At 43.3% G+C, this 22,705-nt stretch overlaps 1 protein-coding gene across 13 annotated transcripts in view; it reads left to right on the forward strand.

Moving 5' to 3' along the window:
* ASPSCR1 (ASPSCR1 tether for SLC2A4, UBX domain containing) overlaps positions 1–22,705 on the forward strand; it is a 132,877-nt gene that overhangs the window by 105,116 nt on the left and 5,056 nt on the right. For all 13 annotated transcript variants that reach the window (XR_011975004.1, XR_011975007.1, XR_011975011.1 and 10 more), the window contains 5 exons: positions 6,432–6,571; positions 7,151–7,232; positions 7,546–7,612; positions 10,405–10,467; positions 10,843–10,895. Coding sequence is in view for 5 of the 13 variants with exons in the window: in XM_072645379.1 (XP_072501480.1) it covers positions 6,432–6,571; positions 7,151–7,232; positions 7,546–7,612; positions 10,405–10,467; positions 10,843–10,895 (405 nt within the window). In the remaining 8 variants the exon portion in view is untranslated. The remainder of the gene's footprint in view (positions 1–6,431; positions 6,572–7,150; positions 7,233–7,545; positions 7,613–10,404; positions 10,468–10,842; positions 10,896–22,705) is intronic.

Consider the following 22,705-nt stretch of genomic DNA (forward strand, 5'->3'; position numbering starts at 1 on the left):
ATGTCCAGAACACAGATCTGAAATATGAAATAAAATCGAGTGTGGCTGATGTATCCCACGGCTTGGGCTGCTGACCTTGTTAGGGTGTGGTTTCTTTGATCCCACCTGCTGAATTCTCTGGACCACAGGTTCCTTTTACTCAGCATTTGGAAAGAAGACTCACCTCAACTCTTGGCGTTCTTGCTCAAGTCCTGCCTTTAATTCTAGTTCCTGTCATTTGTGCTTCTGCAGGTTATTCTGTTTGATGAGACCAAGTATACCTTCTCCTTAGCCATTCCTCTCAGTTTGCTAAAAATCGTGTTTCTTGGGAGATTATCCAAAGCTCATATTTGAAGCTCCTTGACTCATGATGTGTCTTTTGGCTTCTGATTCCCATATCTGGAGTCAAAGTGGTGTTTCCTACCAGAAATGCCACAGACTTCCCCTTCTTGTAGGATATGATTAGACCCATCCGTGGCCAGGGTGTCTATCCAGCCCTGTGACTAGTAGGTGATCTGGCTTTTTCTGGCTGCCTTAGTGAAGTTACTCATTTAACCTTACCCCTCTTGTTTCTGGTGTGCTTCTGAGCAATCACTGAGCTTCACACAACTTTTTATGAGTCCTCTGTGCACTAAAGTCTGCTTTGCAGGAATCTGCTGGGACCTGAAACTTATCACTTTGCAGCTAGAAATAGCTTTATTCCCTGGGAATTTTAAAAAAACAATTATTCAGCTTGCAAAGGGGGGAGGTTGCAATTTATCTGACCATTTTGCCTCAATTCATTATGCATACATACTTTATGTCCTCTTGTCATACTCTTGACTCTTGATTCAGAGTTCAGGTAGCCCTTGCACCTGCCATATTGTTTAAGCAAACATCAAGTTCCTGGGCGCCTTCATTTTAGTCATTCTTTTTGGAGCAGGGGTTCTTAATCTTTTTTTGTGCCATGGACCTTGTTGGCAGATCTAATGAAGCCTTTGGACCTCTTATCAGAATATCATTTTTGAATGTGTAAAATAAAATAGAATTATAAAGAAAACCAATTATATTGTCAGTTAGTAAAGTTTATGAAGTGTCTTCTTTGTGCCAGGCCCTGTGCTAAGTACTTGAAATAGTTACAAAAATATTTTTAAAAAACAAATTCATAGACTTTAGGTTAAAAACCCTTGTTCTAGAAGAAGGAAAAAAAGATTCAACTCTAATAAAAAAAATTTAGATCTAAAATCAGATTTTTAAAAAACAAAACTTTTTCCCTCACTTGGGATGCAAAATGACTTTCTCTAGCAGTTGAGGAAGCCTGGGAACAGTTAAAACCTGCAGGTTGTTTTCCTGCTGACTCTCCTGTGGACTATGTTTCAAGTAAATTCTCTTTTCTGTCTCATTCCCACAGCTTGCCCCAGAAAGGGCAATGCATGACACCAGTAATCAGCATTGTGTAAATGTACATTAAATTGAACTACATTATACTCATAACAGAAAGATAATTGCACTGTTAACCATGCAATATAAAAAGACTTAGAGGAAGGATAACATTCAGTATGTCAGGTTGATCCCCAGTGGAAGATCTGTAGAAGAATATGAACAAGACCATATGGGATAGGAAGGCATGCATGGCTTGCTATTCCTACCTTTGGAAGGATTATTCATGTTGATGAGATCACAAATTTATATTAATTTTAAGGCACACTCAAGCAGCTGGTTGATGAGTTTTAATCAGATGGTTGTAATTGATTATTTATAAAAATAATATCCATTCCTTTCCAAAATAGAACTTATTTTTTCCTCAAAACCCATAAATCTTCCAAACTTTTATTTATTTCTATTCAAAGTACTGATTACCATCCTTCCTGGGACTCAAGTTCTCAATGTTGTTGTCTTTCATGACTTTTCGCTCACTTCTGTAAATCCAGTTTTATTTGTTAAGTCTTGTTTCTGCTTCCACGACATATCTATCCTATTTCCCCTCCTCTCTCTTCTCATAGCCACCAAATTAGTGCAGACTAGAGGTTTATTTCAGTAACTACTCAACTCAATTCCCTATCTCCGAGTCTCTTTCCCACCCTCTGTCTTATACTCCACACTTTTACCATAGTGATTTTCCTAAAAAGATCTGATGACATCATTCCCCTAACTAAAACAAACAAACAAAAAAGACTTTAGAGGTTCCCTGTTACCTCTAGGATCAACTGTAAACTGGCATTCAAAGCTTTTCATAACCTGGCCCCTTTCCACCTTCCAAGCCTTATTCCACAGTACTCTCCTCCATTCATTCTACAGCTCATCCATGCTTGTCTCCTTGCTGTTCCTCACATGTAATAGCACTTCATCAACCTTGGCCGTAAGCTGTGCCTAGAAGGCTGTCCCTTCTCACTCCTACTTCTTGAAATCCCTGGTTTCCTTCAAGACTCAACTCAGATGCCATCTTCTGCATGAGGACTACCTCAGATGCTATTGGCACATTTCTCTTACACTTAGAGCTGGAAGGTGTCATGAGTGCCCTAATTTTACCGATGAGGAAACTGAGGTTGACTTGGCTAAAGTCAGTCAGCAGATGGCTTAGGTGGAATTTGAACCACCTGGGTGTGTCTCCACCACACTCCAGTGTTACTTTCTTGTTTCTGCTAGAAAAGTCAGGTGTGTTCATCCTACTTGCTTGGGCAGGACTTGGTTCTTTGGCAGGTACAATGCATGCGGGGTGCTTAGGAAAAGGAAGAAAACTGAGTGCCTTCACTTACATTTCAGATGTAAACTCAGCTGCCTTCTTTCCTGCCCCCTTTTTGCTCTGTGGTTTGGTTCCAAATGTTAAAAAGGCAACTGGTTTCTCTGATGAGGAGATGTCCCTGGTGATACAATCATCGTTCAGTTGCTTGCATATTTTATTTTTGATATGACCTGTTGCGTCATCAGTAAAGGGAGCTTCCATTGAGGAACTTCCTTTACCAATATTGAGCAGCACCTTCTCTGCATCTTGGTCTTCAAAAGGTGCTCTAGGGCCCTATGGGTGAGTGGTTCAGGGTCCCCCAAAGAGCATGTGGCAGAAGTAAGACTGGAACTTAGCTGTTCCTGATTGTGAGACAAGCACTCTTTACATTATGCCATGCTTCAACTCAGATATATGGCCCAAACTAGAGATGTTTAATAGGTCCGTATGATGATCTTATCTTCTCTTTAAATCCAAAGCACTTTACAGATCTGCCAAGTCAGGCCTTTTGACTTCTTATAGGGAGAAGACCTAAAAAGAGCTCAAAATCCCAACCTGCCACGTACCAGTTTGGCCCTTGCTGTTCCTGAACTGGGCCCAGCCTCTCAGGCCTTTTCCACATGGGTTGACTCTGTGGGTAGAAAGGCAGGCCTCAGGGTTGGGGAGCAATGTCTCTCTTCTCTTATTCTCTCCCAGGAACAGAAGCTGGCTCCCTGGCCTTTTAGGAATGTGGACTCTGTGGCCATGGGGGGCAGCCTGGCGCCTAGCATTCTGTTATGAAAAACTCTAACACTGGTTGCCCACAATGGCTAGGAAGTTAGCTGTGGCTTTGGAAAGGTTAGTCTTGGAGACCCCAGGGGCCTTGGTTAGCAACCTAAGAGTCATCTTTGTATGGGCCTTTGCCAGCTCTTGTTAGCCAAATCTGCTAAGGTGACAGGGGCTGTTGTTGTTCAGTCATTTCAGTCTTGTCCAACTCTGTGACCCCATTTGGGATTTTCTTGGCAAAGGTACTGGAGTGGTTTGCCATTTCCTTCTCCAGCTTCTTTTACAGATGAGGAAACTGAGGCAAACAGAGTTAAGTAACTTGCCTACAATCACACAGCGACACAATGACTAGTAAGTGCCCAAGGCCACATTTGAATTTAGGTTTTTCTGACTCCAGGCTCAGCAATTTATCGATTGCGCCACCTAGCTGCCCTGGTCAGGGACTGGGGCACCTCCAAAAAAAAAGTAAGTGATTTTTTGAGATGTAACTGATTGTGGTTAGCATAGTGCTGGGTTCATTATAGGTACTTCAGAAATACTTGTTGGTTGGCTATTTGTAAAGGATCTGACCAAGTGAGAAGCACCTAGAGATAAAGAAGGGTCCAGAATTTGGGGAGGGTGTATGTTGGGGTAAGGAAGGCATATACACATAGCCCAGTAGTAAAAGTAGTAAAAAATGTGGCCTTGGGCACTTACTAGTCATTGTGTCGCTGTGTGATTGTAGGCAAGTTACTTAACTCTGTTTGCCTCAGTTTCCTCATCTGTAAAAGAAGCTGGAGAAGGAAATGGCAAACCACTCCAGTACCTTTGCCAAGAAAATCCCAAATGGGGTCACAGAGTTGGACAAGACTGAAATGACTGACACAAAAATGTGTCAGGAAGAGTTTTCTTCTTTTTTTACCAGTTGTCTTTCTAGACTGTTGGCTTTGAATTAATTTTACTGTGAGAATGAGAGACAGTATAATCTGGAAATAATCTGGAATGTCAGATGAAAGAATTTATCTACTTAAGCCCTGCTTCTTCTCTAAAGCCCCAAACCTTAGGCTCTTATTCCCAGGGAAGTAGAACTTGCCCTTTACTTTCTCTTGCCTAAGTCAGCCAGCATTAGAGAGAGGACAGACATAAACGGAGTCTGGAAATCCATTTCTATCCATGGGAGACAGAAAGACCAAAGGGGACTAGGTAGGTATAGGATGGAGAAATTCACCTCTAAAAGAGGACAAATGCTGGGAGATGATCTGATATGGGGGGGCCAGGGTATGGAAAACATAGTTCCCTAAAGAATCCTTTTCCTTTAGGAGATGTCAGGAAAGCAAGCAAGATATGTGTGATTCTCATTCCAAAGCAGTTGAAAACAAAGAGCAGAGGCCTAGTTTAGGGTGAGGAGGAGGTACTGGGAGCTGGAGAAAACAAAGCAAGGAAGAGGTTCGTTTTCTCTGTACCCACAGTCTAGAGTGCCAGAGCCCCACTGTGGTCCAGTACCAGAGTCCATCTTGAAGCCAACCTCTCCTGAGAAAAATGAGCCTCTTCTCTTTATCCTTGTCCTTGGTTCTTCTCACTTGCTTTCCCTCTTGGGTCACCTGTCTCTCCTCTGGCAGCCAAAGCAAGCGAATAGAAAGGAGTCTGACTGTGTTGTTAGAGGAAAGACTGGCAGATGGTCCGCCTCCTCTGGGTCTGAGGAAAGCTACAATCAGCTCCTTTACCCTTTAGTTAGGCCCGGCTCCACTGGGCTTTCTCAAAGCCACCGAGGTGTCCCACCCACACGACCTCACTGGTTTAACTTTCTGAAATTACTCAGTTGGACCACAAATGGAGCTGGCTGTGCCTTGTAATTTGTGTTGTCTTTGCTGACAGTCAGGAGTGACTCTCTCCCTTCCTGTGTCCCCACGGTGGGCAAAGGGAGGGGGCCTCATGAAGGGGAGGGAAGGGTGGGCCAGGCTGGTGGATGTCTAAGGGAGCAGCCAGTTCAGCAGTGCCCTGGTTTTTGCCAAAGCTCTAATTTGACTCTAGCTCCTCCCTGCACTGAATGGAGACCCTGTCATGGAAGGGTCTGGGACAACATATCTCCTGGGATTCTTCAACCTGCTCCCTCTGTTTTAGGGGCATGGATCTCTGAAAGGTGGTGACAGGTAGTTTCTGGGACCCTGTGTGGTATCCTGCCAAAGTAGACAGTTGTTGAGTATTTGTGCACAGAGTGTAATTTAGGTACTACTTATCCCCCCTCCTCATAGCATTTTACTATGAAGGAAGTAGTGATGACAGTTCATCTGAGCCACAAATGTCAAGAGCCAGGGACAAACTAGAGTAAAGACTTAAAGGGCCATCTGCTCTATGAACAGAAATTTTGCAAATTCTTCCTTGTTCTAGCCATTAGGAGAGGTCAGGACCTCCAGAAAGAGATATGACAAGAATGATAATTTGGTCTGCTCCCCAGGAGACTGTAGGCCTCTTCCTGAATGCTTATAGTTCAGCTTTGGTGTGCCTGCTAAACCAGGAAGGGGATGGGGGCGGGGGGGGGGAGCATACTCACTGCCTTAGTCTGAGAAAGAAGATTGGAGTTCATCTGCCTCTGGAAAAGCCTCTCAGCATCTTCTCTCTGAGAACCTTGACCTGGTTGAAGTGAACACTCCTGTTCATCCTGTGGAAGTGTAAGCCACCTAGTGATTTAGTGCTGCCAATAGCTGTAGGCTGAGGAATCTCATATACATATAGATAGATAGATAGATAGATAGATAGATAGATAGATAGATAGATAGATAGATAGATGGATGGATGTATATCTATATATACATATATATTGCCCATAGTCATAAGTAGATTATAGTAGTACCAAATGCTATTTTTCCTCCCCTCCCTAGTTTACATGGATGCAGCTTTTGTAGAAACGCTGTCTAAAATACTAAACTAAGATGAACAGTTAAAGATGCTTGCCTATAGGTTCTCCAAAACTATGACTGAACTATATATTTCTCTTCTTAATCCACAGCCCATGGAGCGAGAGACAGTGGTGTGCCACCCAGATCTGGAGGATCTGTTCCAGGCCTGGCCAGCAGAGCTTCCTGATGAATTCTTTGAGATCACTGTGGATGATGTGAGGAGACGCTTGGCTCAGTTGAAAAGTGAACGGTGGGTCTTTGGTTTTCCGTCTGCCATCTGTCTTCTTTTCCCTTACCCTTCAATTTTTATATCCTGCTACATCTATCCTGTGTTTCCAAAAGGGCCTTTGATCCTACTTCCCAAAGGCTATATAAGGAGAGGAGGAAGAGGTATATGTACAAGAATGTTTTTCCAGGTGAAGCCTCTCTCCCTTCCAGAAAGGATCTCCTTTCTTCTAACTGCACATTTGAAAAAGCTCATTAAGCTGTTGGATCTAATGTGTATCCTTTTTGATACAAAAACCTTAGGTCTGCTCTTAGTGTTACCTGTTAGCATGTCCAGGTCTGGCTGGGGATAAGGATATGAAACATAGAACCTAAGGAGAATACAGATTTTGCCTGAATGTGCTTCACGGAGCATACTGGCGTTTTCCATGGGCAGTTATAACTTCTTTATGTGTAAGAGTAAGACTTCTGGGGTCAGGGCAAATAATCAACCCCAGAAATAGCTCTAACTTGAGAGCTTTTTGTGGGGTAAGAGTGAAACTTGAAACCTCCTCTTCTCCTGCTTTCTGCCTCCTTGTATCCCTCTGTTCTACCCCTACCTCAGGAAGCGCCTAGAAGAAGCACCATTGGTGACCAGGTCTTGGCGAGAAGCTCAGATGAAAGAGAAACTAGAGCGCTATCCAAAGGTACATGAGGTTGGGCCCTAGAGAAATTCAGTCAGCCATCTTCGGGACAAAACTTTGAATGGGATGGGGATCCTGTAAGAACTGAATTGAGTGATTCTACAGTACTATGTGGCAAAAAAAACCAGAGTGGGATGAGGCAGCTGCTGGTAGGAATGGTGATTCCTCCTGCCAGCGTCAAGAGCAGAGTTTAGGAGACTGAGCTGATATTCTTCTAGGCAGCTGGGCTCAGGGTTCTTGGGGTTTGCTGGGTACTATTCCTCATGATAATCTGAGCTTGCTGTTTTTGGGGGGTGGTCTATCTCTGTTGTCCTAGATTGCACTGAGAATTCTGTTCCCTGACCGATACATCCTACAAGGCTTCTTTCGCCCAAATGAAACAGGTAGGACTGTGCCTTAGGCTACTGAATCCTTTAGTAGTACTATTAAGGATTGTGGCACTTCACCTTCCCATCCCTTGATTTCCTCAAACTATATTGGTTTGTCTAGTAGGCCCTGATGAGAAAAGGGCTATCAAGAAAGTAGAGCTAATGGAATAGGTACAGAAGGGTCTGGCCTCCATAAGAAGAGTAATAATGGAGGCCATGGATGGGCCAGGTGCCTTCTTATTTGGGGGAAAATGGATTGACTCAACCCATAGGTTCTTTGACCTTGTCTGAGCAGTAATAAAGCTTGAACAATCTCAAGTATCTCTTTCTTTTCTACTATTAATTTCAGTCCCTTCTCTATACCCTAGGTATCTTTTGCATTGCCTGAGTGTTTGGACCCAGGGCAGGAGGTTAGGGTGGGAGTGGGCTGATTCAAAGGTGGGTTGAAACCCCAGGCTACTACCCCCTTGACCCAACACCTGTGTCATATATGGGACTACAGTTCTGTCAGAGGCAGCTAGAACCCATAAATACCCGAGACAGAAGGTAACAACAAGCAAAATTCTTCAATTAAATCCCCGGAATAATGGCATGAAAATTGGTCAGATCAGCTCTACAGAAGATGGGAGGAAAATATAAGGCAGTTTAAGAGAGAGGGCACTAAGAGTTCGAAGGGTCAAGATCTATCTTCATGTGAAAAGTGACACTTGATCTGTGCCTTGAAGGAAGAGAGGGACTTCTTTTGAGGCAGACTTGAACAGGGAGTGAATTCCAGACATGGGAAAAGCACAGATATAGGTGATGGAATACCGAGTGTGAGAAATAGAGAAAAGGTTGCTTTGGCTGATTTTCATTGTGGAGGAGGGGAAGTAATGAATGGTGAGGTTAGGAAGATAAATTGGAGCTAACTCAGTTAGGAGGTCATTGGAATAATCTAGGTGAGAAGTGATGAGGGCCTGAACTAGAGTGATGGTGAGTGAGTAGGTAACATTTGTTGGATGTAGGGGCTGTGGTAGAGGCAACTGATTGGACGAGTGTGATGTTGAGATTGTAGACCTAGGGAGCCTGGAAGAAGAAGCAGTCTGTTTGGAGGAAAAGATGATGAGTTTTATTTTGGACACAATGAGTTTGAGATTTCTCTGAGACATCCAGTTTGAAGTGTCTGTCCAGTAGACAGTGATGAGGAGGATCCGAAGCTCGGGAGATACTGGGGCTGTAGATCTCTAAGTTGTCTGCATAGAGATAATAATTATGTATGTGAGAGTCGATGAAGTAATCAAGACAACATTGTGAGAAGAAGATCCAGGATAAATTCTTGGGAAACACCCACAGTTAAGTAGTATGGTATGGATAAGCCACCAAGAAGGAGTAGCTAGATAGGCATAAAATCAGGAGAAAGATGTATCTTCAAAACCCAGAGAAGAGAGTAGATTAAGGAGGGAGAAGATGGTGCAGCAAATGGATTGGAAAAAAACTGAGAACTGAGAAAAGAAACTTAGATTTGGCAATTAAGAGGTCATTGGTGACTTTGGCAAGAGCAATTTCAGTTATGATGAAGTCAGAAGCCAGGCTTCAAAGAGTTAAGAAGTTAGTGAGCGTGGAAGAAGTGGATCCACGGAATGTAGACAGATTTTTCTAGACTTCTGACTGAAAAGGGGAGGAAAGAGTATAATAATTTAGGAAAGTGGTAGGGTTTAGATTTTTTAATGATGCGGGAAACTTGGGTGTGTTGGAAAGGCACAGAAGGGACAGACAGAAAGACAGATAGACACAGGAGAGAGAAAATAGGGGAGGAAGAAAAAGTGAAAAAGAGAATTTATTGAGAATATGTTCTGAAGAAGATTGGGGAATCAAGGGTTTGTGTTGGCAAGGAGAGGGTCAACTCATTGTCAGAGACCTAATGAAAGAAGGAGAGTAGGAGATGTCATCAAGGATTGTCAAAGTACTGTACAGATAGTTAGGGTACATCCATGCTTTTTTCAACATCCCTATCTAGTTTTGCCTTCCTGTCACTTAGCTTTGTACTCCTAAGTATTACAGAAGTCTAACCCTATACCAGACTCTTACTTTAATCAAGGAGTACGGTAGAGACCTGTGCAGGCCAATATTTGTAGTTTCAGTATGTAGTTAGACTGGAGGCAGTGGAGTTGCTTCAGGGCAGCAGGAGGAGATGGGAAATAGAATAGAGAGCAGATCAAGAAAGCTCAGAATTAGGGCTATAGATTGCAAACAGGATAGAGAAAAAAAGACCATTTATGTTTATACTGAAGACCCAATTTGGCGTTTCCTCATAGCTTCCAGTGTTACCACCTCTGCATACGGAGTCCCTGACATTTTGGTAGTAAGGGAACCCCTGCTGGTTAACAGCTGCCTTCTCATGCTGCTTCCCTGCACTCCAAGGATGAGTCCACTCAGATCGTGTGAGATGACTAGGCTTCAGTTGCTTGTTGCTGGTGCTTGGATTAAATGCAGAGAATTAAAATGTCATTGCCACCTTGGACCAGTTTGAACTGCCCATTCTGCAACACAGTGTATTACTGATAGACATCTCACTTAATTTCTGAATTCTGCAGGATAAGACTATAAGGCTGATGGAGAATCTAGGAAAAAATGTCTTTTAAGCCAGAGTCACTGACCCTTTCTCACTTCCTAGATCCCATCCTAAAGGGAAATGGGGGAATCAGAGACCCTAGATCTTAAAATGTTTTTCTGGTTCTTTGTAGCTAAGTGATAGAGTCTAGGTTCTGTTCCTGCTAAAATGCTGTTGTATCTTTCACTTTTAATCCTTTTTTCATCTTGTCCAACAGTAGGAGATTTGAGAGATTTTGTGAGAAGTCACCTGGGAAATCCTGAATTGTCCTTTTACCTGTGTAAGTTCTTCTTTGATTTTCCCCTCCTCCTTTAGAGCCCTTTCAGTTCCTGAGATAATGGTGGGGAAGCTGCCTCAGGTAGTAGTTTTCCTTTCCCAAATCTTCTCCTGCTTGGGGGAGTCACTAACTAAGGGAGGGCATGGACTGCAGTTTGTATGACTGAATCATTTCTAAGTCAGGGACTTACTCTGAACCTGCCTTCCCTCCTCCATACACAAGATAGGATGCTGCCACCCAATGGTTTGGGCCGGTTTGGGTGATATCAGTAATTCCCCCATTCCACTTTGCCTCTATATCTTGGCTTCTTTGTTTTGGGAGGTAGAAAGAGTGAGAGGAGAGATTATTCTTAACTTAACCAACTTTTTCTCTCCACAGTCCTTGCCCCTCCAAAAACCATCCTGAGTGACGACACGCTGACCCTCTTCCAGGTACTAGTTCCCCCACCCAGGTGTTGGTTGATAGTGGATTCTGTTCCATGGTGTGCCAGATAGAATCCTAGCTCTATTAAAAGACTGATAAGGGAATGTCCCATATGTGCTTTGGGGAGGGTATCAGATGCATCAGTTGATGTTTCCACTGTGGTCATGGGGCCAGTTCCATGTTCTTCTGCCTGTTCCTTCTGAGTACAGACCCTAGCCTCTGATTTCTCATAGGAGCCTGGCCACTGGGCTACAGTCTCTTTGCTGGGTTAGGGAGGTCTGCTGCAGGGTGAGGCCCCAAGTACTTGGAAAGAAAGTTAATGGCAGCTTGTTTGCCAAGCATATAATAAAGCCTTTTAGAGGCAGATTGCATTAAGAAGGGATTAGGCCCACTCTGAAGTTGTTTTTTAAAATGGAGCTTTGTAAAATTCTCCACTTCCTGCCTGGGCCCCACTAAAGGGGATGAGCTTGTAGCTCTTGTCCAGTCCCAGGAGCTGGGGCAGACTGATGTGCCTGGGGTCCTTGGATTGAGTCAGAAAAACTCATCCTAGGTTTTTACTTGGGCTGATACTTTCTATCCTTTACCTCATGGGACTCCGTTTATTCTAAACATTGAACACCTGGCATTGGGGCTCTCTTGCTTGGCTACAGTTTGCCTGAATCGAAAGGCACAACCCCATCTACTGTCCCTCCTTGTGCCTGCTCTCATGGTCCACCCGAATAAAGGTGTTGTCTATAACCCTTCTCCCAGGGAGATTAAGGCTGTGCAGGGTTGCCTGAGCTCCGCTTTGTCAGTGGTGTTTAGTAGTTAAACCTAACTAGTGTTACCATTTTCATTCCTTTCTTCCCTTAACTGTGGCCTCTCACAGACCACTGAGGGTAAGAAGCAGTTGGTGGGCTCCTGATCCTCCTGGTGATTGGCACCTCGAGCCAGAGAGCAATGGAAGGTTTCTAAGCTGTTTGCTTCCTGCATTCCCCCCCCCTCCCTTGTTCCATCCCCCAAGAGTTTGCTCATGTCATCCCTCAGCATAGCAGCCTTAATGGTTTCCTCTTCAAAGCCACTTCAGATATTTTAATTAATAACAGCTATTAGCTCCTTTCAAATAACAGACAAGAGCTTCATGGGCCTTTGAAACAGGAGGTACCCAAATTTGAAGTGGGGGTGGTTTATGAATGGGGGGCTCCTGCCTTTTTTCCTCTGTCTTTTAAAGCACTACCATTATGGGGAAAAGGGTGCTGCCCTGAGTGTGAAGGAAAGGAGAAAAGAATAAAGCTGAGGGATAAGAAAGAACCAGAATATTTCATGGAAAGGGGATGAATGGAAATGATCTTGGAATGAAGTGGGAAGGGATGGGTAAATACTGAAGGGGGTTAGGCTAGGTGATACAGTGTGTAGAGCTCTGGGCCTGGAGTCAGGAAGACTCCTCTTTATGAGTTCAAATTCAGCTGCAGATACTTACTAGCTGTGTGACTCTGGGTAAGTCACTTAACCCTTTTTGCTTTAGTTCCTCATCCATAAAATGAGCTAGAGAAGAAAATGGAAAACCATTTCAGTATTCTTGCCAAGAAAACCCCAAATGAGGTCACGAAGAATTGGACATAACTGAAAAATGACTCAAGAAATGGGACCCATGATCTGTACTGGGGAAGGGCCCACACCAGCTCTATTTCTCTTTTAAAACTTGTTTTATTACCATATTTCCTTCCTTCCTTATGTGTTCGTAAGTTGAGCCTCCCTATATAGATCCAGGAAACTTTTTCTCTCTCCTAATTTTTCTCAATTTTCCCCTTTTTCACTGGGCTTCATGAGAAGGTACCTCCTTCTTCTCTCCCTAACCCCCCTACTTGGCAGCTAGCTTGTTGATAAACATTTAATTTGGAAGATGCAGCATTGCAGAGTGTGGGCTAGAGCTCCGGGCCCCATGACGCATATGCTTCCAATTAGGAGGCCCCAGACTTGTGGAGTCCATGGGGCATTGACTTACTCTTCCATCACCCCATCCCACCTGGAGAAGCTTGATTCCAGGTGACACTTTGCTACATACTACCAGCAGCCATCTCCTTTCATCTGTCAGCTTTGCCCCAGTCGACAGAGGGGGCCAGCCAGACCCGGCACCACTTCTACCGGGAGTGGTGTTCCTTCCTGCCAGAGATCAGAGTGCTGGCAGTGACTGAAGGGAGGCCTTTCTCCTCCTGGCGAGCGGCAGGCGAGGAAGCTGAGGGGGCTTTCATGTCCCTGGCAAGTCTGTTGTTGTTGGCAGGTCTCCCCCTTGGTGGCTGGTCCTGATGGAGAGGCGGCTGCTGAATGCTCCAGGAAAGTGACAGTCGCTTTGGGGGAAGCCAGAACTTGTACAGATTTGGGTTGTAAGATCTGGAGTATTAGAGTTTGCAGAGGGGAGGAATGGGCTGTCATCAGGAGGAATGTCATCTTCACCCCACAACTGTACACATGCACATATACATATATTCTTTGTCTTTTAGCTTTTTCCCTGGAACCTGAGACACCTAACGTGCTGGCACAATCTCTCTAGTTCCTACCTTATCGCATGCCTTCTCCACCCATGCCTTCTCCTATGGTACCTGACATCCAAAATAGTTGTTATCCCTGATGGGACTTTAATGCCTTTCTCCAAGGAGTTTAGCATTTTCTTTCCATTATTCTTTGTCCTGAGGATGCCTTTAAGAAGGGAAACTGAGGTGTGGAATGGGGGAAAGGTGTCCTCCCAACCTTCTGGATCCCAATCCCATGGTCTTATCACTGGATTGTGCTACAGCTGAGGGCAGGGGAGCAGTCTCTGATCTAGGCTTTAATAGGGGTAGTGTGGGGACCTCTGTTCCTTTTCCCCCTTGTGCCCAAACCATTGCTTTCCACAAACATAGTAAAGGAATACCCCTAGGAAAGTGCAGGCTTCTGTGTCGTCTGGCTGCCCCCTTCCTTAATCCTGCAGCCAGCCCTTCTCTCCTCTTCGGCTGCCAGCTCAGCACTATTTAGCTGTTGCAAGCACCTCAGGCTGCTTTGCCTTCCCACCACTAAGGTTTTGCTTCCTTGCCTATGCGTACTACAAAGATTTTTGATTTCTTTCTACTCTTGAAATCAGTTTTGAGCCCTTGATAACCTTTCTTCCCTTTGTCCTTTGTCTTGTCCCTGGCAGCACTGTTAAGGGTCATAGAGACTCTACAAATGAGCAGACTTCTCAGGCTGCTCCAGCATTCCATGTCTGTGACTTAGGGGGCTTTGCTGAGCAGAGGGTATTTCAGTGGATGTGGGGTGACAGAAAGACTTCAGGGCCACTCAGCTGGAAGTCCAGATCTAGGACTTCTTTCTAGACACTAGCAGAAAGAGTCTATTTTGACTGCTGACTCTGTTTCCAGCTCCAATCTCCAGAGAAGCCTAGTATAGTGGTGGATGTATTACAGGTAGTCAATCAATATTTTATGCCATGAAACAAAAAAGAATAGGCCTAAACTGGAACAAGAGGAATTTAAGTTAGCTCCAGTGAGAACTTCCTGGCTCAGATTATTTGTCTTTAGAATGGATGAATAAAGGTATTTCTGAGATCTCTTTCCCTTGGTGATCTTTAGGAATTCTTATAGCCCACAGTTTACTCTTTTCAAGTGAGTCTGAGACACATAAAGTACGGAACAGCATGCAGAGAGCTGGACCAGGTCTTATTTGAAGATGCCTAAAGGAATCTGGGATTCTTGGTTAAAGCATAGGTCTGGGGAGAGGCAAGTGGAAGATTTCTAAGTTGGGGCCCACCAACATGCTCCTGGATGGGGGCAAAGCCTTTCTTTTCTCGCTAGTAATCAGACTGCTTATTCTTCCACATCCCTTGTTGGCATCCTTCCTCCCAGCCCTCCAAAGCCTTTCTGAGGGTTAACGTTTTAAATAGAAGATAACATTTTTCCAGTAGAAGTTAACTCCTCTGTGGAATCTCAGTCCTTTAACTTTCTAACCTATACCTAGTCTGTCTCTCTCCCTCTCTGCCTCTCTCTCCAAAACTGAGCACCTGGACAAGACCTGTGGAAAAGGAGGGAGACAGGATATAGGTCCTGATTTCCAAAGCTTGCTTGGTGGTTTCTCCTTTTTTTGCTTCCTAGTGTCTAGGGCCATGCATCACTTCCTGAGGGCTCAAATGGAAAATTGTAGACTTGGGAACAGTTAAAATTTGAATGGCATATGTGTATAATCCATTGCACTAGATCAGGGTGTCAGTTTGAAGCATGTCTGTGTGTATGCATGCATGCACGTATGTATGCTTTTTCCTTTATTTTCTTTTTCTCCTTTTTTCACATCTCTTAAGGTCAGGTGGAATTCATGAGACCCCAAAGAACCTGGGCTTTTGATGTCCAATGTAATGATAATAACACTGTGTGTAGCTCAGGAGTCTTTCATCCAAGGATCTCAAAGCACTTTCCTAACACTAATTAATTGTGCCTCCCCTCTCACATGCCTTGAGGGAGTTTCCTGTTTCCACAGAGTGTATGTAGGATTCCTCTGGCTCCTTTTACAATTATAAAAGCAAAGGGAGGTGATTGAGAGCCAGCAAAAGAGCTGTAAGAGGTATTGGCCCAGGATCTAGTGAATAAAAAGTGGACTGTCATCTGTGACACTGGACACTTATTTGGGCTATGCATCCTTCTGGCCCAGTAGCCTCCCTACTGTCTGCCTTGCTGCTTTCCTCAGACATTTGCTTTCTACAAAGAGCCAAAGAAAGAAGCTGTGTTCCCAGCTTGGACTAGGGGCCAAGCACACTTGGAAACCCTTGAACAAACCTGATGCCCAGTCACCCAGGCTGGGGAGGGGGGGATGCTGGGGTGCAGGGGGGGATGTCATTTGACATCTGGCATAACAGTGGTTGCTTCCTCAGATCTAGCTGTTCCAGCTCCAAAGGAAGGAGTGAATTTAACAGTCAACCCAGGAGTGAGGGAAAGGGAAAATCCTTCAGAAAAGCAGTTGCCAGCTTTCCTTAATGTCACTGTCGTTCCCTGAGCTTGGAGTTCTTAGTACAGTTGCCAACCACATCAGCCAGGCCTATTCAAGACAAATCTGTCAGCAGAGGCTTCTGTTCTTTCTTGAATGATTCCAAACTCTTTTATTATCCTTCCTAATGGAGTAGTTTGGTCTATGGGTAACCTAAAAAATTATTTTTATTGTATTTAGCAATTTGTTATATGAAATTATTTCCCTTCACATGTACTTTTCTAGTTATCTTTGGCTTAGGTAAAATGCTGGATGAAGCAAGGGCTCTGTTTCAGCTGATCCACTATGGAATTCAAATTTATCTTTCCCATAGTGACTTTAAAAGAAATTGATTCTTGCAAAATTTGGCACGATTTCAGTCTGATTTGTGATTCATTCAGCTATCTTGAAACAAAATGGTAGCTGATATACTTTCAGTTAAAACAAATGGAATTTGGTATAGGTTACAGAATTATTTTTACAGATGATTGAACTGAATGAAATCTACAAAATTAATTTGAATTCCCTTAATAGACCCTGGTAGGTATTGGTAGTCCAGGACTCTTCTAGATGAGAGAAACATCATCCTGAGTGTTAAAAATTAGCTTTTGTGCATCCAGATATGTATGGCTGAGAGTTAACTATACTTCTACCTGAGAGTGTATAGAGAATTACTTGCTTGTGAGAGAAACAGGGTTGTTCTGGGAGACTCTTATTATCATCCATAGGATTGTACTTTCCCTCCTTAGATCTCCATCTTTCCCTGATTCTTTAAGGTGGTTTGGAAAGGCCTTGGGAAAATCTGATTTAAGGCCAACTATATGTGATTTAAGTCTTTGGAGACTTTGCTGGGAGTGGCAAAGGGAAAAGGAGATAAAGAAAGGAAGATTGGGGGTGCTTGGATGATTGCTCCTTCTCATGTTTGCTAGATCTTCATCTATGTGACAACACTGACTGTGGGTCTTTCCTGTTTCTTGTTTTGGGCCTTTTCTCTACACACTTGGTGATCTGTCTCACTTGTACTGTGAAACATGAAATGTAAGAAGACCTAGAGGAAGGATGTTTCCAGCAGGTTAGGTGGATCCTTGGTGGAGGATCCCTGGGAGATGTATGAGTACAATTATCTTCTCTAGGCTGATGATTCCCAGATGTAAAGATCCAGCTCTAGTCTTTCCCCTGACCTCCAGTTCCATGTTATCCAGTCTTTTGGTCATTTCAAATTGGACGTTGCCTGGGTATCTTGAATTTAATATGCCCAAAATAGAATTCTACCACACTCCAATTCCGAGCTTCCCTATTGCTTTAGAGCAGGCGTGCACGCCATACAGCTGGCCCATGGGCAATATATTGTGCAGGCCTGTTTTATATCCTCTACATTTTTTGCTGGCTGCCTGAAATCCTTGCTGGGCTGCAAGCAGCACACCTCCGTAAGTGACTAGTGGACTGAATATTGTGCAGGCCTGTTTTAGAGGGCACCACCATCCTCCCAGTGCCCTGGGTTCACAGCCTCATTGTCATCCTTGAATCCTCATTCTCACTCATCCCATATATCTAGTTATAATCTTATTTCTACTTCTACATGTCTTCTATATGTCCCTTTCTCTACTCATACATCCTCATCTCCTTTCACCTGGAGTATTATAATAGCTTTCTAATTGATCTTGTCTTCTTAAGTGTCTCCCCTCTCCAGTTCATCCGCCATAGAGATGCCAAAATGCTTTTCCTAAATTGTAGCTTACATGATTGCCCTCATGCTCTCCAGGGTCCAGCAATAGTGATCTACTTGCTGTTCCTTTAACACAACATTTCCCATTATGGTGCCTCTGAACTGTCTTGCCCTCATGCTTGGAATGCTCTCCCTCCTCACTTCTGCCTCCTCAAATCCAGGGGTTTCTTCAAGACTCAGCCCAAAGGCCACCTTCTGTAGGAGACCTTTCCTAGACCCCTCCCTCTGCTGGTGCCATGCTTTCTAAAGCAGGGACTCTTAATCGTTGTATGTTATGGCTCCCTCTAACAGTCTGGGGAAGCCTGTAGACCTTGTCTCATAATAATGTTTTTAAATATGTGAAATAAAATACATAGAATTACAAAGGAAACCAGGTATAATGAAATAGTTAACAAAATTTGAAACCAGAACAGTTCATGGGCTCCCTTCCCCCATCTAAGAACCCCTGCTCTACAGTTACCTTTCACCTACTCTATCTTATACAACCCTGTTTATATGCATGTTATCCTCCTGTTGAAATGAAAATGCCTGTCAGGTCAAGGATTATTTTTGCTTTTATTTTGTATCCTTAGCTCTCAGAAAAATGTCTGACACATTATAAGAGCTTAACAAATTCTTGTTGATTGATTATCCAGTGCCCTGAGAAAAAGAATAAAATAATTCCTGGGCATCAGAAACACTTCAGAAGAATCCAGGACAGCTACTGAGTCAAAGTGCTAGTTGAGAGAAATTAAATTCTCCATTCCATACATGGGAACCATTTTTTAGGCCATGCACTTCCCCACAGTGCATTAATGTGCTTACTCCTTTATGCTTAGTAGTCTGGTATTTCACTATCCGAAATGAAACTATTCTGTCCCCTTAACTTTTTGGTTTTTTTCATCCGCAGAAAATAGTAGGGTTTTGTTGGATCTTGTATGTGGTTTAAGCTTAAATTCTGAGCCCCTTGAGCAAAGTTTTGTGAAGGGCCTCAAGAGCGTGTAACTTTTCACCCTTCACGTAGCCTTCCATCCTTACATAATCTCATTTGCCACCTATATTTCATAGAGGTCTTTTCTGACTCTTCTGTCCATTTGTGAAAATGGACTTTGAGGTTATTCTAGTCTCGTTCCTTCTCTCTCCTTTCTCCCCTACTCCCTTTCCCAGTTCATACTGCATTAAAAGTGATGATTACCACATTCTAGTCTCAACTCCATCAATATGGTATGAATTCTGTCTTAATGAGTGGTATTACCTAGGAAAGTCATTTAACTTTTCAACTCTGAGATTCTGTGATACTGTTATACTTTTCTGAGCCTCACTTTCTTCATATGTAAAATTGAAATACTTGCCTTACCTGTCTAGTTGCAAGGAAAGTGTTTTGTAAACCTTACGGTGCTATGTAAATGTGAGTTATCGTCTTGGACCTAGAAGAAAAGAGTGCTTTGAAAATGCATTGGGATCTGGTGAGGGAGATATGAGACATGGAGGTTGTTTGGGTTTTATGTGGAGAGCTTTGTGGTGTCAAAACAAAATGTAACCTTTTTAAAAATTTATCTGTAAACTACAGTCTGTGGTTCTGAGGCTCCAGAGTGAGGCCAGGGCAGCCAAAGAGGCATCACAGCCAAAATTTTGCTACAGAAGCAGGAATCCCAGCTAAGGGCTGGTGAGGAAGGGAGAGGTTGGTACAATGGCAGGGTGGTTGCCAAGTGGCAGAGAAATGCTGTCCTGCTTTTGGGGTGGGGAGAGTAATGAGGGGGATTGCCTAAGGGCTGCAGACCCATTTGATGAGTGTGTTACAGAGCCCTTTTTGATGGCTCTTCTGTTATGTTCATTTTTCCTGTGACTTGTAAAGCCTTTCACAGCTTGACCTCAACCTGCCTTTTCAGCCCCATTATGCATTACTCCCCATGGAATAAAACAATCTATACTCCGAGGTTTGTGCCAGAATCTGTCAGAGACAGCGTATTAAGACACAAACATTTCTGCTTGGAGAGAGGTTCAGACAGGCAGAGTTTCCCTCTGCTAATTAGAATACCCTCTCTGAACCATGAAGCTTCCAACCCAGGCTTTATAGGTACCTAGATGGAGTGGTGAATTCAAGCACTTAAACTGTCTCAATCTCAATTTCCTTATCTGTAAAATGGGAATAATAGCACCTGTCTCACAAAGTTACAAGGATCAAATAAAATATATGAGTAAGATGATTTGGAAACCTAAAAATACTATATAGTATACTATAGTATACTATATATAAAAATACTATATAAAAATACTCATATCAAAGTAAAACAAAGATACATAGTTTAAGTTTAGGGTTTTTGATTTACTAAATACAGCAATAGAAATGTTTATGCTTTGCACCTTTGAAAAAAATAACTTTCCTAAATCAAATTATGCACTTTCTCTTTCAGTCTTCTCCAGAATAAATAAAGGGATACCTCTGTTAATTGTATAAACAGAAAGATTATTCTCATATTCTCAATATTCAGTTGTTTACAACAAACAAGATACTCTCATAATCTAGTCGAGGAAATTAAGATCCCTTCCCAAACTGACGGACCCATTAGGTCTTGAGACACCAAGTACTTTAGACCAGGATATCATCTTGATGTTATTTATTCATGTTTTGTAACACCCTTGAGGCCTCAGTGCTCCATACTTCCCCACACTCTGCAGTTCAGCCACACTCTGCAGTTCAGCCACACTGGCCTCCTTTGCTGAACCTCACACATGATGGTCCATCTTCTCTCTCAGCCTTGGCATCACTTGTCCCTAATGTCTGCAATGCCCTCTCTCCTCTCTTTGGCCTCTGAGAATTCGCTTTCCTCAAGATTTGGTTGAAGCTCTCCCTTCTCTACATGAAGCCCTTTCCTGATTCGGTCAGGAATGCTTGTGATCGATTGCTTTCTCTCAGTTGGAATTTTTAATCAATTCAATAAACATTTAAGTACCCATGCGTGCAAAGCATTGTGCTTTGTGAAGGGAATACTAAAAACCAGAGTCATATTTGCCTTGAACCAGCTTATGTTCTCAAGAGGAGTATAATGTACAACAGATTCATAGATAAATAATTACTATTAATTGGAGCAGGAGGAGAGCATATTGCTATAACAAATGAGGAAATCAGGAACGACCTTATGTAGTCAGTAGATCCCAGCTGATCCTTAAAGGAAGCTAGGGATCCCAAAAGGCAGGCATGAGAGAAGAGATCATTCCAAGTATTGGGGGGAAAGGGAGATGCCTTGGGGAGGGATCCTGGGGAGTCTAGCCTTTACAAAGGCCTGGAGATGGGAGATGGAATGGTGTACGTGGGGAAAAGCAAATGGGACAATTTTACAAGTGTATGAGAATTAAGAATATGAAATGTCTGGAAAGATAGGCATGAGCCCAATTATGAAGGGCTTTAAATGACAAACAGAAGATTTTATGTTTTATCTAGAGGCAGTAGAGAGCCAGTGAAACTTCTTGAACAAGATAGGGACATTTTCAGACCTGTGCTTTTAGGTATTGGTTTTGCAGCTGTGTGGTGGATGGATAGGAGTGGGGAGAGACTTGAGGCAGAAAAACTTCAAGGATGCTTTTTAACTACTGTTGATAAGTGATATCTTGAATTATAGGTGAATGGAAAGAAGGGGATGGATTTAGAAGAAATTGTGGAGGTAGAATTGCCAAGACTAGGCAACTTACTGGCTTTGAATATTGGTGGGGAGGAGGGATGGGAGAGAGAATAAGTGTTGAGGTTGACTTAGTAGTGATTGTTCCCTTACATAAGTTGGAAGGATGGTAGCAGCCTCAACAGAAATAGAGAAATTTAGAGGAAGGAAATGATAACCGGTTTCTTTTCAGTGTTATTAAGGGGTGATTAGGCCTTATTTTGTAAGATTTTATAGATAGAAGAAAATGAGGCCTGGAGAGAGGAGAAGGGTCTGGTGATGGCAGGGAAGATTGTGGCCTTTATCCATTACTCAGCTTTTATTTTATTGCTACCTTGCATGAACTGGGGAGAAAAGCTCGTAAGAAGTCATCTTCCTAGCCTTGGGGGAGGACCATACGGAAGGTAGAGACAAATCATACCTGCTTTACATGTTCACCTAGAAGCTTGTTGATAGACCACCTCTAAAAAGACTTGGGGAGTAGAGGAGTGTGTGTGTGTGCGCACGCATGTGTATGTGTGTGCGTGTGTGTGTCTGTGTGCACGCGCATGCACCTACAGCAGGATAGTGTGAAGGAAGCTTAAGGAAATCCAGCGGTGACTCCAGGGCTCACCGTTTGGTGATCAGTCCTTGCTTTAGCCTGTGCGTCCCGAGGATGCTGCTAAAGAAGAGTCTACATTCCTTTCCTTTTTGCTGTGCCCAGTAGTAGGGCTATCTCTCCTGAGAGCTGGGACCCCTAGACTAGAAAGAGAGAACTAATTGAAAAATAAAAAGAAATAAAGACCGGAGGGCCATGGCCACATCCTTAAAGATCGAATGAGAACAGTTGGTCACCTGCTATGCTGCCATATCAGCCTTATAATGGCTGAAGTTTATAAAGTGCTTTGAGGTTTGTTGAGTACATACATTCTCATTTGATTTTCAGGAACACTTTGCAGTGGGTATTCCAGATATTCTCCTCATTTTAGAGATGAGAAAATTGAAGTTTAACTGACTTAAATAACTTTTATCTCGGTCACAGTTTCAAGGATATGCTAAGCTGCAGATTCCAGGTCCAGAATTTTTTTCTTTCTACCTATCTCTGCCCTCTCTGTCTATCAGGCAGAAGCTGGCTGGTTGGTCCCCTTCACCTTGTCCCAGTGCTCTTTGACCCTTTTCCATTTTCCCTGAGTTGAGTTGCCATTTGGTTCACTGGGCTTCCATTTCCTGGTCTGGTGCCGCCTTAATGATAACCAGATTCTAGAACAAGGCTAGTGACATCTGGGGATACCTGGGGCCAGAAGAAAGCATGCCTGTTCCTAGAGTTTGGAATTTTGTCAAACTCTGATAATAACTTAAAAGAAAAAACATCTCTTTGAATTCCAAGGGGGAACAGACAGGGCTCTCTTCCTGGCTTGTCTTAGGCAATTTGACTGTAAGGAGGGGAAGCAGGTAATTGAGTATTGTCCCCTCCCCCTTCCCCCAGTGTCCTTGCTAGTCCACGGAGTCACCAGAT

Source organism: Notamacropus eugenii, chromosome 2 (genome assembly GCF_028372415.1).
Source record: "Notamacropus eugenii isolate mMacEug1 chromosome 2, mMacEug1.pri_v2, whole genome shotgun sequence".
In the NCBI taxonomy this organism is placed as follows: Eukaryota; Metazoa; Chordata; class Mammalia; order Diprotodontia; family Macropodidae; genus Notamacropus; species Notamacropus eugenii.